The sequence below is a fragment of the Ceratina calcarata genome, unplaced genomic scaffold (assembly GCF_001652005.2).
Source record: "Ceratina calcarata isolate Rehan_Ccalc_2016 unplaced genomic scaffold, ASM165200v1 scaffold588.2, whole genome shotgun sequence".
NCBI lineage: Eukaryota > Metazoa > Arthropoda > Insecta > Hymenoptera > Apidae > Ceratina > Ceratina calcarata.
The window spans coordinates 295,762-309,779 of NW_017177107.1; the positions used below are offsets into that span (position 1 = coordinate 295,762).

The 14,018-nt window shown below is 35.1% G+C and overlaps 3 protein-coding genes and 1 long non-coding RNA gene across 6 annotated transcripts in view; 3 read left to right on the forward strand and 1 right to left on the reverse strand.

Moving 5' to 3' along the window:
- The first annotated feature begins 32 nt into the window (after positions 1–32).
- On the forward strand, positions 33–1,590 carry LOC108629813 (uncharacterized). Its single transcript, XR_001916864.2, has 3 exons — positions 33–70; positions 139–328; positions 410–1,590. It is a non-coding gene; the product is annotated as an uncharacterized LOC108629813 (long non-coding RNA).
- Positions 1,591–1,673: 83 nt separating this feature from the next.
- LOC108629835 (integral membrane protein GPR180) lies at positions 1,674–8,238 on the forward strand. Its single transcript, XM_018032738.2, has 5 exons — positions 1,674–2,972; positions 3,046–3,553; positions 3,635–3,772; positions 3,839–4,094; positions 4,155–8,238. Exons 1-5 carry the CDS (start codon positions 2,596–2,598, stop codon positions 4,343–4,345), a joined length of 1,470 nt encoding a protein of 489 aa, XP_017888227.1. The 5' UTR covers positions 1,674–2,595; the 3' UTR covers positions 4,346–8,238.
- Positions 8,239–8,632: 394 nt separating this feature from the next.
- Positions 8,633–9,642, reverse strand: LOC108629836 (cytochrome c oxidase assembly factor 4 homolog, mitochondrial). 3 transcript variants are annotated; one of them, XM_026817613.1, is made up of 2 exons: positions 9,341–9,430; positions 8,633–9,284 (listed from the first exon to the last, which is right to left on the reverse strand). In XM_026817613.1, the coding sequence occupies exon 2, from the start codon at positions 9,146–9,148 to the stop codon at positions 8,729–8,731; it is 420 nt and encodes a 139-aa protein (XP_026673414.1). In that variant the 5' UTR covers positions 9,149–9,284; positions 9,341–9,430; the 3' UTR covers positions 8,633–8,728. The 3 variants fall into 3 exon arrangements, with proteins under 3 accessions (XP_026673414.1, XP_017888229.1, XP_017888228.1); XM_018032740.2 differs by having other exon boundaries at positions 8,633–9,264; positions 9,320–9,412; XM_018032739.2 differs by having other exon boundaries at positions 9,132–9,264; positions 9,341–9,642.
- Positions 9,643–10,068: 426 nt separating this feature from the next.
- LOC108629842 (Glycerol kinase 2) overlaps positions 10,069–14,018 on the forward strand; it is a 13,381-nt gene continuing 9,431 nt past the window's right edge. The window contains exons 1-3 of the mRNA XM_026817611.1: positions 10,069–10,145; positions 10,274–10,319; positions 12,811–12,972. Coding sequence (XP_026673412.1) covers positions 10,071–10,145; positions 10,274–10,319; positions 12,811–12,972 — 283 coding nt within the window. The 5' untranslated portion in view covers positions 10,069–10,070. The remainder of the gene's footprint in view (positions 10,146–10,273; positions 10,320–12,810; positions 12,973–14,018) is intronic.

Here is a 14,018-nt window from a genome sequence, read left to right on the forward strand (position 1 = left end):
TTGCCAAAATTAACGGATATTTATAATTATGAAATTATTTAGTATTAGAATTATTTATTATTATCTGAATGTAAGTACAACGTCATCATTTTTTCCTTTTTCTCAAATGAATATTATTTTGTATTTATTTCTTTCCAGGTAAACAATTTTATATCGGACAGTCTATTGGATATTTCAAAAATTGCGAAAAGAAATGATGAGGTAGGAGGACATTTTTTTATTCATATTCCACTTACTTGGTGTTCAGCCTTTGGTGCCATGGAGGAAGATGCTGGATAAACTGTATTTATATGTGCGAGTCCACACAAGATATTTTTTAATTCTTGAAGTAACTATACACCAACTATATCACTTGAGATTCACTGCACGATAAAAGTATGTTTAATATTTAGGAATTGTTTTATTCCAGAGACTGGAAACGCACTTGGGGGCACCATGCCATTGGGTTTTCTTAAAGTACCCCTTGGACGAGCGTCCAATTATCGGAAAGGGATCCTTTCCACTAAGGGAAAACGATCAGAATACTCGTTACAAGATACGTAATTTTATTAATTTGTATTACGGCGACCCTTCGTCGCTCTGACTCGCTCAGCATTCACTCGCCAACTTACTTCGCATCTGCACATCGCACAGCACACACTCCACTCCATACGTACCCTTCTTAAATGTCGAAAAAGACAATATCACGCCAGATCGGCAATTCGCGGCAGTCTTTGCAAATCGCAACTGCCCGAGAAACTTGAAACTTTGTAGATAAAAGTTCGAAGCGGGACGATTGACGAGTCTCCAAACCGCCGGTCTCGGCGGATCCTCCACGCGCAATTTGACGACACGTGTCTGCTCGCACCCCATATTTGGATGCGCACATGCAACTCTCATATCCACAATATATTAACTTACATAATTACTTAATTTTGCAATCTTTGATTGCGGTAATTTATTCGCACTAGTTCTTGAAGTTAACTGTCTACATGTACCTGCGTTGCTTTTTCTGTATCTGCTAAACAACTATTTTGAATTGTATTTTCAGTAAAAATGGATGCAATAGGCCTTATTTGTTGCGTTGATATTCCAGGTTCCACGGATCTATCGATGTCCACCGATCCAGCTTCTTCGTGCACGTGTCGATTGGCTTTCACTATCGTAAAACGTTTGCGTTTCAAATGTTCATATAAATTCAGTGTTTCTTGAATTTTCAATTTTCTTTTACACAAGAGACACATAGCACTTGTTGGCGTTTTTCGTTTAAAATTTCATTCACTGTTCTCTCTTTATTCAACGATGTTAGCACTTCGAAATCTGCTCGTGGACTGACTAAGTCTTTGGTTCGTTCTGTGCAGGTCCGAGCTTGCGTCCAGGCATTTATTTATATTAACGTTCGGTGGATCGCGCTAACGAGATCCACCGAGGAGATAAGTACCTCTTCGGTGTGAGATCTTTTAATTTTAAATGAATACTTTAGATATTTCTTTCATGTATTGTAGGAAAAATCGCAAGGGAAATACGTTCTACAATTGCATTTCCCACCAGTTATATATGTTTCTCTTTCATCTTTCAATTTTGATTACTAAAAAACTGAATTTTCAAATTTCTTAATAATTTTTTATTTCTTTCCTATATATTGTAATTAAAAGTCTATTAATAATTAAAATATATAAATAATAGGATTTATATATATTATGTATTAATATATAAATAATAAAACAATGTATTTACGGCTGTCATCAATTACTTCAAGTGCTTAAAAAGTGCAATAATACATTTCATAATAAAATAAAAGCCATTCAAGAGTAGACCATCGAGCTATCGATATAACAACCGCCTGAAGCTGGTTCATTTATTTATTTATACCATTTCTCTCGTACTGAACAGGCTCAAGATCGAGAAGTCTGTTTAACCAATGAAGTCGATAATTCAGAAAATCAGTCGATCGACTTACTCGATAGCAGTCGATGGTGTCCATTACCACATCTACTTATAATAGTTGTTACAGAAAATTTTAGAAAGTATATATTAACCCTCGGTGTATTAACTTAAGCTTCATTTAGGTGCTATCAGAGTGGTTAAATTGAATACAATATTTTTATCCTTACAAAACTAAATCAACTGCTTATTCATAAATCTACTGCTTAATTCGAGGATAAAAGACAGATAGGGAACGAACGGGATACTATTTAATCAGAAACATGAATAATCGTATGCGAGCGCGCGAAAGTTGACGAAAACGGTGCGAGTGATATAGTGACAGACAAAACCAATAAAACGTATCACAGCGGTGGTCTCTTTGGGTGGGGAAAATCAATAGAAAACTGAGTTTAAATCACAAGTATGGGTCATTAACGTCTAAAGATGAATCAAGTGATAATATTTTTTAATATTGAATAAACGTCTCCCTGCTGGTAAAATCATTGATCGATGATGCTTTCAAAATGTACATATTGCTACTTGACGTACACACGAAAAACCAAACATAGTGCGTAACATGGTTATCTCTATTTCTATCAGCTGTGTTTATTAAAAGGAAAATGTTAAGAAACGACGTGACGTTTTCTTGACATCTAATTCGTAGAACGAGACAACGTGTTGCGTCTAACAATGTTGATACGTCAAGAAATATTGTCAATCTGCTTTACGTTATGCATCTCATTAAGTGTCAACTTTGTTGAAAGCACGCATATTACGGGTACATTTAATACGAAGGAGTTCTTTCGGTTTCTCATTAAATTCGGTTTTCAAAAAACTGATCGTCATCGACAAAAAGACTCTTATGGATACATATTCGGTAATGTGACATCGAAGAGTAACTTTTCTATGCCAATCACATTGGCAGTTTTAGATCGTGGCCACTTTTTAGAGTATTATGGTAATCGTACATTGAGCGATAAAAATACTGCGTGCACGCTTATGTTTAATACTTTGAATCAAAGTTCTTACGATGTGCACTGTAATGAGGAAGGTCAAGATTTTCTGAGGTATGTTCTTTAGAATACTCCAGTACACTTAATTGGGTTCATTTCATTTATTCATGTTTTATCTTTTGTTAAGGAGAGTACCATGCCCAAAGGGTAAATTATGTCCAGATGAGGACTCCATATGGAATATTGTAAAAGGATATCAATTCACATATGTCATACAAGACTTTTGGCAACCACGCTTTTGGTATATGAGTCTAGTGGCTTGTTACAGAAATATAACTACTTGTCAGTGGGAGTACTATGATAAGCATGATGAATTAGAATATGATATTTGGCTGGTAAATGGGAATCCGAATACTAGCGGTCTAAACAGTTTGACTTATCAATTTTCATATGATAGACAAAATACCACAGAATTGTACTTGCTCTTTTTTATGTGTTATATCATACTTGTGCCACTGCAGTTATATGCTGTTAGATTACAAAAGCATCCTGTGACAAGATTATTCACAGCTAGTCTGTTATTAGAATTTATAGCATTGTGTTTGATTTTAATACATGTGTTGAAGTTTGCTCTTGATGGTATGGGCTATGAACAGCTAGAAGTTGCTGGAGATATTTTTGATATTCTGTCAAGAGTAAGTTTTAATAAATGTCGACATGATGAATGACTGAATGGATTACGTATTTAGATTCTTAATGATCATATTTTTATTTAGACATCATTCATGTTACTCCTACTTTTACTTGCAAAAGGATGGGCTGTAACTAGAATGGAATTGACATGGAAGCCATTAGTTTTTGCCATATGGCTTTGTTATGGTGTGGTTCATATTTTATTGTACGTCTGGAATATGGTATGCATCGATTTCTATTCATTTAAAGATGTAGGTATTCTTCAATTACAGAGGTTATATTTACAGACCGAGGTTGATATTATTGAGGATATTGATGAATACCAAACATGGCCAGGATGGTTTATACTTTTATTCCGTAGTGCAATAATGATTTGGTTCTTATGCGAACTTAGAAACACTATGACATATGAACATAATACTCAGAAGTTAAATTTTCTACTTCACTTTGGTGCATCCTCATTAGTCTGGTTCATTTATTTACCTATCATAGCGCTAATAGCTCTCCAAGTGAGTGCGCTTTGGAGATTCAAACTTCTCTTGGGTAAGTAAAAAAATGATAAAATTGTAGTTCCTCATTCTCATGTACGTACCATATGCATAGGTATTACGTACTCTGCTGATTGTTTTGCATATTGTGTGATGGCACATTTACTTTGGCCGACACGAAGTGAACAGTACTTTTTACTTGCACAAGGAGCAGACAATGGAGACGAACTCGATGAATTTAACGAGGCACCGCATGTATTGAACAATTACGTAGAACCTCCGGAACTTACTAAAATAATTGCTTAATGTCGATAGACAGACGGCAAAGTATTATACATACATATGAAAAGTCGAACTAGATCATAAATCGACTTACACTATTTGCCAAATTATAAAGTTTTATAGGATTGATAAATACTCCGCTATATACTACTTGAGACTGACATATTCTGCACACTGTGTAATTAGAGATATACTACTAATCAAATTTACATTTGTGATAGGAAGTCAATAATTGACACAAGGAGAAAATGGGTGAGCATGACATGAGTATGTTTATGTCGTTTTTTATTAAAAAATAAGGTAAATACTGGAGGTCCCAGAACTAACACTACACCTGGGAATAGGAAGTTTCCAATGAAATAGCTAACAACTTTATAAATTGCAGAATTGGTACAAGTATGAAAAATGGGACGAAAATTAGAGTTCAACTTACTACTTCGTCGGAAGGGCACCTGTTCTTAGAAGAATGTCAATCGGTCATTGTGCCGGCCTTTGGCATTCGAAGATAGAACCCCACAGCAATTAATATTTGGAGCAGGTCAGTGACAATTCTTTCCTTGTGCTATCACTGCCACTTTCTCACTAGTAAACTCTCACGAAATAAAAATTGTCATTTTTATACACAAAATTCACTGTCACATTGCACTTTGCACTTTAAAATTTGTACCATGTTTTTGTTTTAATTGTTGACCCCGACTGGATACTGTTTCCGGAACAACTCCACTACTGCTATCGAGTTACAACCCGCTTCCGCGTAAATAACGTAAAATATTTCGCGTTCGTTAAGACACGCACCGTTCTGTTTCGTAGCGCGCGGCAGAACCGAATGACCGGTCTCTGGAAGATTTTCGTAGAGAAAGTCTTTCCCCACTTGATGGACAACTTCGGTAGGGACAACGTGTTTGCTTTTTTTAACCAAAGCCTACCTTCGTTTCCTTGTCACTTTTAGGAATTCACCACTTGGAAAACACACGAACCGATGACAAAAGGCAGCTTACAGGCTTACACTTACCAGATGCGAACGCCGCATTACCCTTTGTCGTACACATTGCTGGGCGCGCGCTGGCCAAGACCCTGCAATAAAATCGTAAAAATGAAAACTCCGATTCTCTTCGAGTACTCATTGCCGTCGGCGGCAATAAACACTACCTCCTAAAAATTCTATATAGCGAAGGATTTCTTCCTATGGATTATATTAACCACTGCTAGATATGAAGGACAACCGCAGGTTGTCATTACTCATTACGTGAAATACGACTCGTATGCTTCATATCTGGTAGAAAGTTTCTATTTCTAATGCAATTACTTCCATTGCAACAAAATTCATAAGTCAATTGCAGGGGGAGTTAGAAATACAAATATATTAGATTACTCATGACAGTCGTACTCAACATCTGATTGATGTGTGCCACGGGTATTGCCAAAATTCAGGTATACGTGATTTATGACCTGCGGTTGTCCTTCATACCTAGCAGTGGTTAATATAATCCGTAGGAGGAAATCCTTCGCTGTATAGAATTTTTAGGAGGTAGTGTTTATTGTTGCCGACGCCTTTTTATGGGTACTCGAAGAGAATCGGAGTTTTCCTTTTTACGATTTTATTGCAGGGACTCTCGGCCAGCTTGCGCCCAGCAGTGTGTACGACAAAGGACAATTCGGTGTTCGCATCTGGTAAGTGTAAATCTGTGAGCTGTCTCTTATCATTGGTTCGAGTGCTTTGCACTTGGGGAATTCCTAAAAGTGACAAAGAAACGAAGGTAGGCTTTAGTTAAAAAAAAGCAAACTCACTGTCTCTACCGAAGTTGTCCACGAAGTGGGAAAAACATCTGCCCGAGACCGTTCATTCGGTTCTGTCGTGCGTTACTAATATTTTAAAGTGTTCGTTATTTGCGCGTTATATCCCGCGTTCATTATTGAAGCGGATTGTAACTCAATAGCAGCAGTGGAGTCGTTCCGGGAATAGCATTCTGGTCGGGGTCAACAATTAGAACAAAAATGTGGTGCAAATTTTAAATTGCGAAGTACAAAGTAATAGTGAATTTATGTGTAAAAATGACAATTTTTGCTCGTGAAAATTTGCCAGTAAGAAAATGACAGTGATCGGGTAAAGAAAGAATTGTCAGGTATAGGTCACTGACCTGCTCCAAACATTAGTTGCTGCGGGGTTTTACCTTCGAATGCCGAAGGACGGCACAATAACCTATTGACATTCTTCTAGGAACGGATGCACTTGTCGACAAAGAAGTAAGTCGAACTTTAATTCTTTTCCCATTTTTCATGATTTTACGTACTCTGTAATTTCTAAAGTTGTTAGTTATTTCATTAAGTATGTTACGTTTATTCAGTAACGACTAATTGCTTTCTTTTCTCTGATATTTAATAAATTTGTTAGTCGTTTTTGCATACGACTTTTCTTTAATTCTTCGATCTCGTTACACGCTCGTTGTACGGGGGCAGCAACATCCAAGACAGTTGTGCACCTGATTACTCGCTATACGAGCGCTCTGATTAGTTGCGGTTTTTCGTTAATAATTCAATGACCACGCCTCAAACACCTTGTCTAAGGAAAATACTGTTTAAAATCAGAGTCCTCCCATTTTCGGGCGTAGGATTAGTTCTAGGACACCCTGTATAATTGGGTTGTAGCTGTTGTAGATGTAAAGAAACATTGTTGTCTAATATACAGGGTCATAGAAAAATATCGGTCTCCCCTAACATTTTTAGTTACAATGCAGTTACGTTGAATATGATCCGAACAAAATTCTTGGGGTCATTAAGCACTAAGCTAGTACTTAATGATCCAAAATTTTATTTCATTTCCAATGAAAATGCATTCTAACTGAAAATATTAGCGGAATCCGATACTTTTCGATTATTCTGTATAAATATTATGCCACTGTATATAATAATGATAGCTATCATTAATACTTAAGAGTTTATTCTGTTATGTACAGTAGTACCTATATACAAATAGTCTCTTCATTCATATTTTTTACTATTTATAATACTGTTAACCAGAATCTTCCTATTACCATAATGTAGTACCTTTTTACCTTAATTTACTCATGTCATACTCTTGGATCATAAGAATTCAGCATACGTATATCAGCCATTGACCTTTACCCATGACCGTTTAGTAAGTGTAAAAGAATTCAGTAAGGTAATCATACAATTCTATCTACAAGAATTTTTAATCTTATATTATCCTATGCATTTTTCATGTACATTTTTCTCTCGGTACACATCTTATATTTACATTTGTTCTGTATAAACGCTATTTTAATGCATATTCTAGGAAAGTACGAAATCTAAAACTAAATCAGTATAACTTTAATGAAACACATTTATATAGAAACATGTATGATTGTAATATTGTATAAATGAAATTGTGTATTAATATATTATACACAAGTTTCTCATAAATCATATTCTAGATGCATTCATAATTTTTTCAGTATTATATTGCAGGAACTATAATACGTAACATGTATTCAAAATGAAACAAAGATAATGAAATTATTATAAATATATCTTTTATATGTATTTTAATAAGGGGTGTTATGGTCTTAGAATTTTTTGGTCTAAAACTATTTTTTACATTTTTAAATAAATGTTGCACCAGCATACATGATGTCAGTATCGGAAGTTTAAATTTGGTTCTTTAACATTTCTTTGTCTGTTTATCAAAGATTTCCATAACTTTTTTGCTCAATTTTCTAACAAAGGAGTTAAACTGATAAAATATGTACTTTATATTATTTATAAGCTGAATACACATATATTCCAAGTTTGGTATAGTATTTTTATGATGCTAATGTTTATAAAAGGGGAAAATATCGGTGATAAAACATCTTCATAAAACATGCTCATAAAAAATGTAAATGGTGTGAATTAAACAGATCTTTTCAATTATGTAATAACATACTACCTTTCTTTTTCTGTTATAAAGAGGATCAAACTGTTTTATAGAACGTGTACAAATTTTTATTGTATTTTTAACATATAACTCGGAAATTTGTAAATTATTGTATGTAAATCTATTTAAGAAAGTACCTATCATTACTTATGTTGGCAATCTCAAAAAAATAAAAATGTGCAAATTTTGCTGGCACAAGCTTGCTGTATTCTACAATTGTATCATGAGAAAATAATCTAAATAACGAATGTTCGAATTAAAAATATGCTGAATATTTTTGTTAATACACGCAGTTTTTAAAGAATACATTTCGCTTATACTTAATTATTATACTAAGCTGGTAGACGGGCGTAAAACTTAAGTTATTCAATAAAGGATTAATCAAAATAACATAATTTCAAAAGAGATGAGTATAAATTTATTTGAAATTAGTTGATAATTACTTTTTTGTACTTCTTAAACAAAACTAACTTTGTACATTTAACAAAACTTTACAATAGTTTCAAGTTTGATGTAAGGTCGTCTATCAATTCGGTTGGGCCAGGTCCTATTCCAAGCGTAGAAATTGTACCAGGTTGCAATTGAGTTTTACCTGCATCTCTTATTATAGAAACAATTAAACCAGATTTATATGCACTCTGTGCTAAGTTCAGTAAATGTTGTTCATTAGATGTTCTTAATACAACTTTAGGTTGACCCTGTACCAACCACGACTCATAAATTGATTTATATTTAGTATTAACTGATATCTGACGGTAACATTCTACTGCAGCATGAGCACATTGTGCAGCAGTTTTACCTTTTCCCATAGCTATGTCAGATCTGACGATAAGTACCATTTTATAATGTCCATTAGCAGTATACTTTATAGGATAAATAAAAATGCGTTTCAAATAGTTTGTTATTGACATTATTATTAATTCGTATATGATTTTTCTCGATTTCTTTGATGCTCTTCCATGCACACTTTAAACTTTTTTACTTGTTCCTGACACTTTCTCCAATCTTGAGTTTCTGCTATACACTCCTAAAGAAGTGTATAAAGAACTATCATACATTTTAGAAATGACATATTTTTATACTTATGAATCCGAGGTTAATACTTGAACTTGATAGTGGAGATCCATACAACCAGTCCTTTTTAACATTTCTTCAACGGGATCTTCAACATCTTTTTGTTGCGTAGTTAAATTAGGAATCATTTTACACTCAATTGGTATATATGTTTACATAATAGTATGAAAAAGTTTAAACCAACAAACTTCGTCGACATTAATTGAGGTTCTTTCACGTGGTCATTGCAATATAGCACATCAATAGCATGTATGTTTACGTATACATAGGTCGACGATCATTTCTAATGGAAATAAAAAATAATCAATGCTCGATTACAACAGTACTGAACAACATAATTATTTTAATTTAAAAAGATTGATTTACAATTTACACGAGTTACTTGTTCTTCAACGTAAATATATACTTTATTTAGGATAAGATGCATCGTTACTTTTCGCAATTGCTAATGTTTATGAAATATATAAAGTTCTCCGTTAAAATATAATGATAAAATTAAAAAATTAATGGAAATAATTGAAAAATTGTTTATATGTAATTTAATGAAATAAACAAATGATGAAATTGTATATAAGCTTAAGCACGGTGTCATATGAGGCGCTAGCTTCGGTATAATGGCTGGCTGCAGGTGCAGGTTGCTACGGTTGCTACCATTGAGCTCTACATCGTTGCTGCGGACTGCTGCCATATGAGTTCTCCAGTGGAGTAGTAGACGACAATAAGTCATAGCGTAGTAGAGACGCATATATGACAAGTATTATGTTTGATCCAGCATTGGGGCAAGAAATCTCATACGATGGTAGTGGGGATAACCTACCAATATACCTAACCTTGGTAGGTTATCCCCACTACTGTCGTGAGGGATTTCTTGTCCCAACGCTGGACTTTGATCCCGCATGTGGTCACTATTGTACTGTTCCTTGTTTTTTATGTGCCGTTGTTGTTGAACAAATTTAAATAAGTGTTGTCAGGGACTGTGTATTCATATTCGGATCGAGACTGTGGCCGGTATTCAGAGTCGTTGCTCATTTTTAAGATAAGTCCCTGTTTCCTGTACAAGACAAGGATTGGAAATATGGGATAGACAGGGATACGAAATGCTTAAGACGACCTCAAATATAAGAAACGACTTTGAATACCGGCCTGTGTTTACAATAGATTGTTAAGTGTTCATCTGCCGACCACTAAGGGTAACATTTTCGTAAGTATTTATCAGATTTCTTTTACCGCGATGACTTAAACGAATGCCTTTCTTTCATGAATTAGATAATCTGTCAATCGAAGTTACTCAGTAAACATATATTTTACGTATGATTTGCATCTTTCTCTTACAAGTTGCAATTCTTATTGATAGGCTGATATAAGAATCCCATAATGCCATAGCACGTGGGTAACACACATTGAATATGAATGTGTGGGTAACATATATTGAATGTGAATGTTTTACCCACGTGCTATGGTATTATGGAATTCTTATATCTATGAAACCAAAAACTGGCGTAATTGAAAAAAAACTATGAATTTTTTTAACTGGATCGTCATCAATTATATTTCAATTGACAAATTTTTATATAATGTAAGCGTATTCGTGATATTCATATAACGATCATCTGTAAAAAATTGTGTATCAATAATTAGATTGCATTGTATATTTAAGCAGTTAGCCTGGTAGGAGAAAGGTGTTAAATGATAAGTTGAACTCTTGTAGACAAGGACATCGATACCTTAATTTATATGTTATTCTAATAAGCTGCATCAATTATAAATTTTCATTACGAATGAATTATTCCCACAAACGTTTATTTGTTCCAGAGAAATATATATCTCTAACTGACTTAGATTCCAGTAGACTATTCAAATACCAGGCCGCTTTATTAATTTAAACAAAGTCCTTTTAATATTCGATATTCGTGACTAGATATAGTTTTCATGAAGTTTAGAACATTACATAAACATGAAGGGTAGTTCTTTTCAATCTTAATTAAAAATGTAGACTTTTATAGGTCGGTATTCAGAGTCGTTACATATGTTTAAGATCGTCTTAAGTATTTGCTTATATCCCTGTTTCCTGTAAAAGACGGATTGGAGATATGGAACAGGTAGGGATAGGAGATTCGCGCATAGTTTCGCGCTAAGTAAATCAGCGACATCTGGAAGTAATAGAAGCTTTGATTGGTTCGTTCCAATCTTCCCGCTAGGCGGCTACCATCACTTGCTGTACTAACTTTCTCACTGGTGGTCATATTAGCTATGTGATTACTATATAAGAGCAGAGCGTAGCATTAGCTTTCGGGTAGTCCGATGCTTCCCGGGAAAAACCAGCGCATTATGCGGCCTATTTACAGACCACATCATGTTGTCCGGTACTTCACGTACAGCAGAACCGCCGTCGTCCATCGAAAAATCGTTTGTTTAACTTGTAAAACTTTGACTGTGGAAGTGACGTTGACTATCTCTTTTGTATTTATTTTCAAGTCTATGTATTATCTTTTATTTTATTCCTTGTAGCGTTACAAAGTTCTTCTAGACGATATATTTACTAATGTTAATAAAAACCGTGTACGCTTTGGTTTTAAAGTCCGCTTTACGCAACTGCTATGAATTATTTCATACGTCGATAATTTAATTATCGCTAAGTTTCAGTTCAATTAAAAATCTAGTGTTAATTGTACCACAAGTACAATACATTTAACAAGTGACCCTATTTGAAGATACAATTATTTATAGTAATTTAACAACTGATTTGAATAGAAACTTCTTTTATCACATAGATATATTTCTATATATTACTTACGTTCTTCATGTGTTAATCTTTCTACAAACGTAGCAAATCCGAAGCCTATTAATTAGATTGCGATACCTAATTGTCCTGAACGTTCGAAATTACTGTTTCTAAGAACGCATAAACATTGATACCGCGGCCACAGGAAATCAGAACAAAGGTCATACAAATTATTTAACAAGGAAGCGTGTGTGAGATTTAACCGATACACAGTTAATTTTAGAGTGTCGTCGCCACTGTTGGCCGTGACCACGGCAGAACCGCGTCAGAACGGTACGCGACACACTGCACTGATTGTGAGACGAGAGAAATAAAATATAAATAGGTACAGTGCGAGTAATATACGTAACCGGTTTCGCGGCCAGACGGACTGACGAAAGGTAAGGCGAAACGGCCAAAAAGCTCCGACGCTTCACGCTTTCAGGCTTTTGGCTAAACCGTGCGCCTGACCTATCTCTGAACAGTGTATTTATGAAACCGTCGCAGCACTGATAATAACTTTTTGCTGGGTCCGATCCTCCTTTTCCAGCTAAAAAAGTTCATATCTTCCCAGTCTGACCGTTATCGCAAACGTAGAAAATCGTCGGCGCGCGTGGTGTGTCGTTACCCGTCGCGTTTTCATCGGATCGCGGATAATCCGCGACAATCCGCGTGCATGCCATTCTTACGTGGATATTGATTAAATTTTGTTTATTTGCAATTAGATCATGAATACAGACAAACAGAAAGAGAGTGTGAGTAAAGAGTCGGAGAACGAACGTTTGGGAAACGTTGAAATGGATAAGACTGAGAATGGAGGGTTTTCACCTTCGCAAATGGAGCGTACGCAAACTGGCCGCCAAACAACTATCTTCAAGTATTACTCGTTCAAGGACAGAGGTGAGCTAAATCGACATCTATACATATTTTAAATATTTTTATCTACTTGATTTGTGATTAAGATCCTCTAATTTTTCAATGCGCGATCTATATTTTCATTCCTGTCAATATGATAAAATTTAATAAATAAAAACTAGATACGCTTCATCAATTCCGCGAGTATTTTAATTTAATGAATCACTGAATGAATAGATGTCTAAAGATTATTATCGAACGTCAGAGTTATGTGATTTACTATTGATGTACTATCAATTTGCGCGAGCTGCGGTATTCTGTATAACTTTCTCATAAGACCTTGACTGTCTGATATTTGTTTCTTAATACATATATGATAAGGAAATATCGACTTTTAATCTATGCAAGTTCATTTCATTTCATGATTAAAGGAATATTATTCGGAAATTGATGTCCTTTATGCAGAGCACAGAAAGGCAAATACGATCGTATGGTACATTATTTTTGCTTCACCGAGAATTCACCCGGTTCCCCAAGTCTTTTTCTGTACAATACAGGAATAATGTCGGAGTCCTAAGTCCAGGAGCCTATGGTCTGGTGACAGCAATCAATCTTTTCCGATCTTTCCGCTGTCACGGGTCATGGCTCGTCGCAGACTCACGCGAAATCGGAGTTCTAATACTTCTAATGTGCGCACGTCGACCTCGTTGCGCAGCGTGGAAGGAGCGCGCCTATTCGTTGTCTCACTGCACACAACCGTAGGACGGGTGACGTCGATCACGTATTGACAGCGATACTTGGGATCGTCTTTTGTCGCGAAATTCGGCATGTATCTCGAAAGACAAGAAAAACCTCATGCCGAAGTCCGAAAAAAGGAACTAACTCTCGCGAAATGTTATTTGTAATTGTCATTAAAATCGATCCGTACCTCGGAAAACCGAAAATTTGGAGGAGATTGAAGAAAATTGAAAATTTTTTTTTGTTGTTTATTATTAGCAATGTTCTTCCGACGTCTGATTTCTTTTTAAAAAATACGTTTCTAAAGTGTATAAACTTTTGGGATTGACTGTATAGCCAATACATCCTTAAAC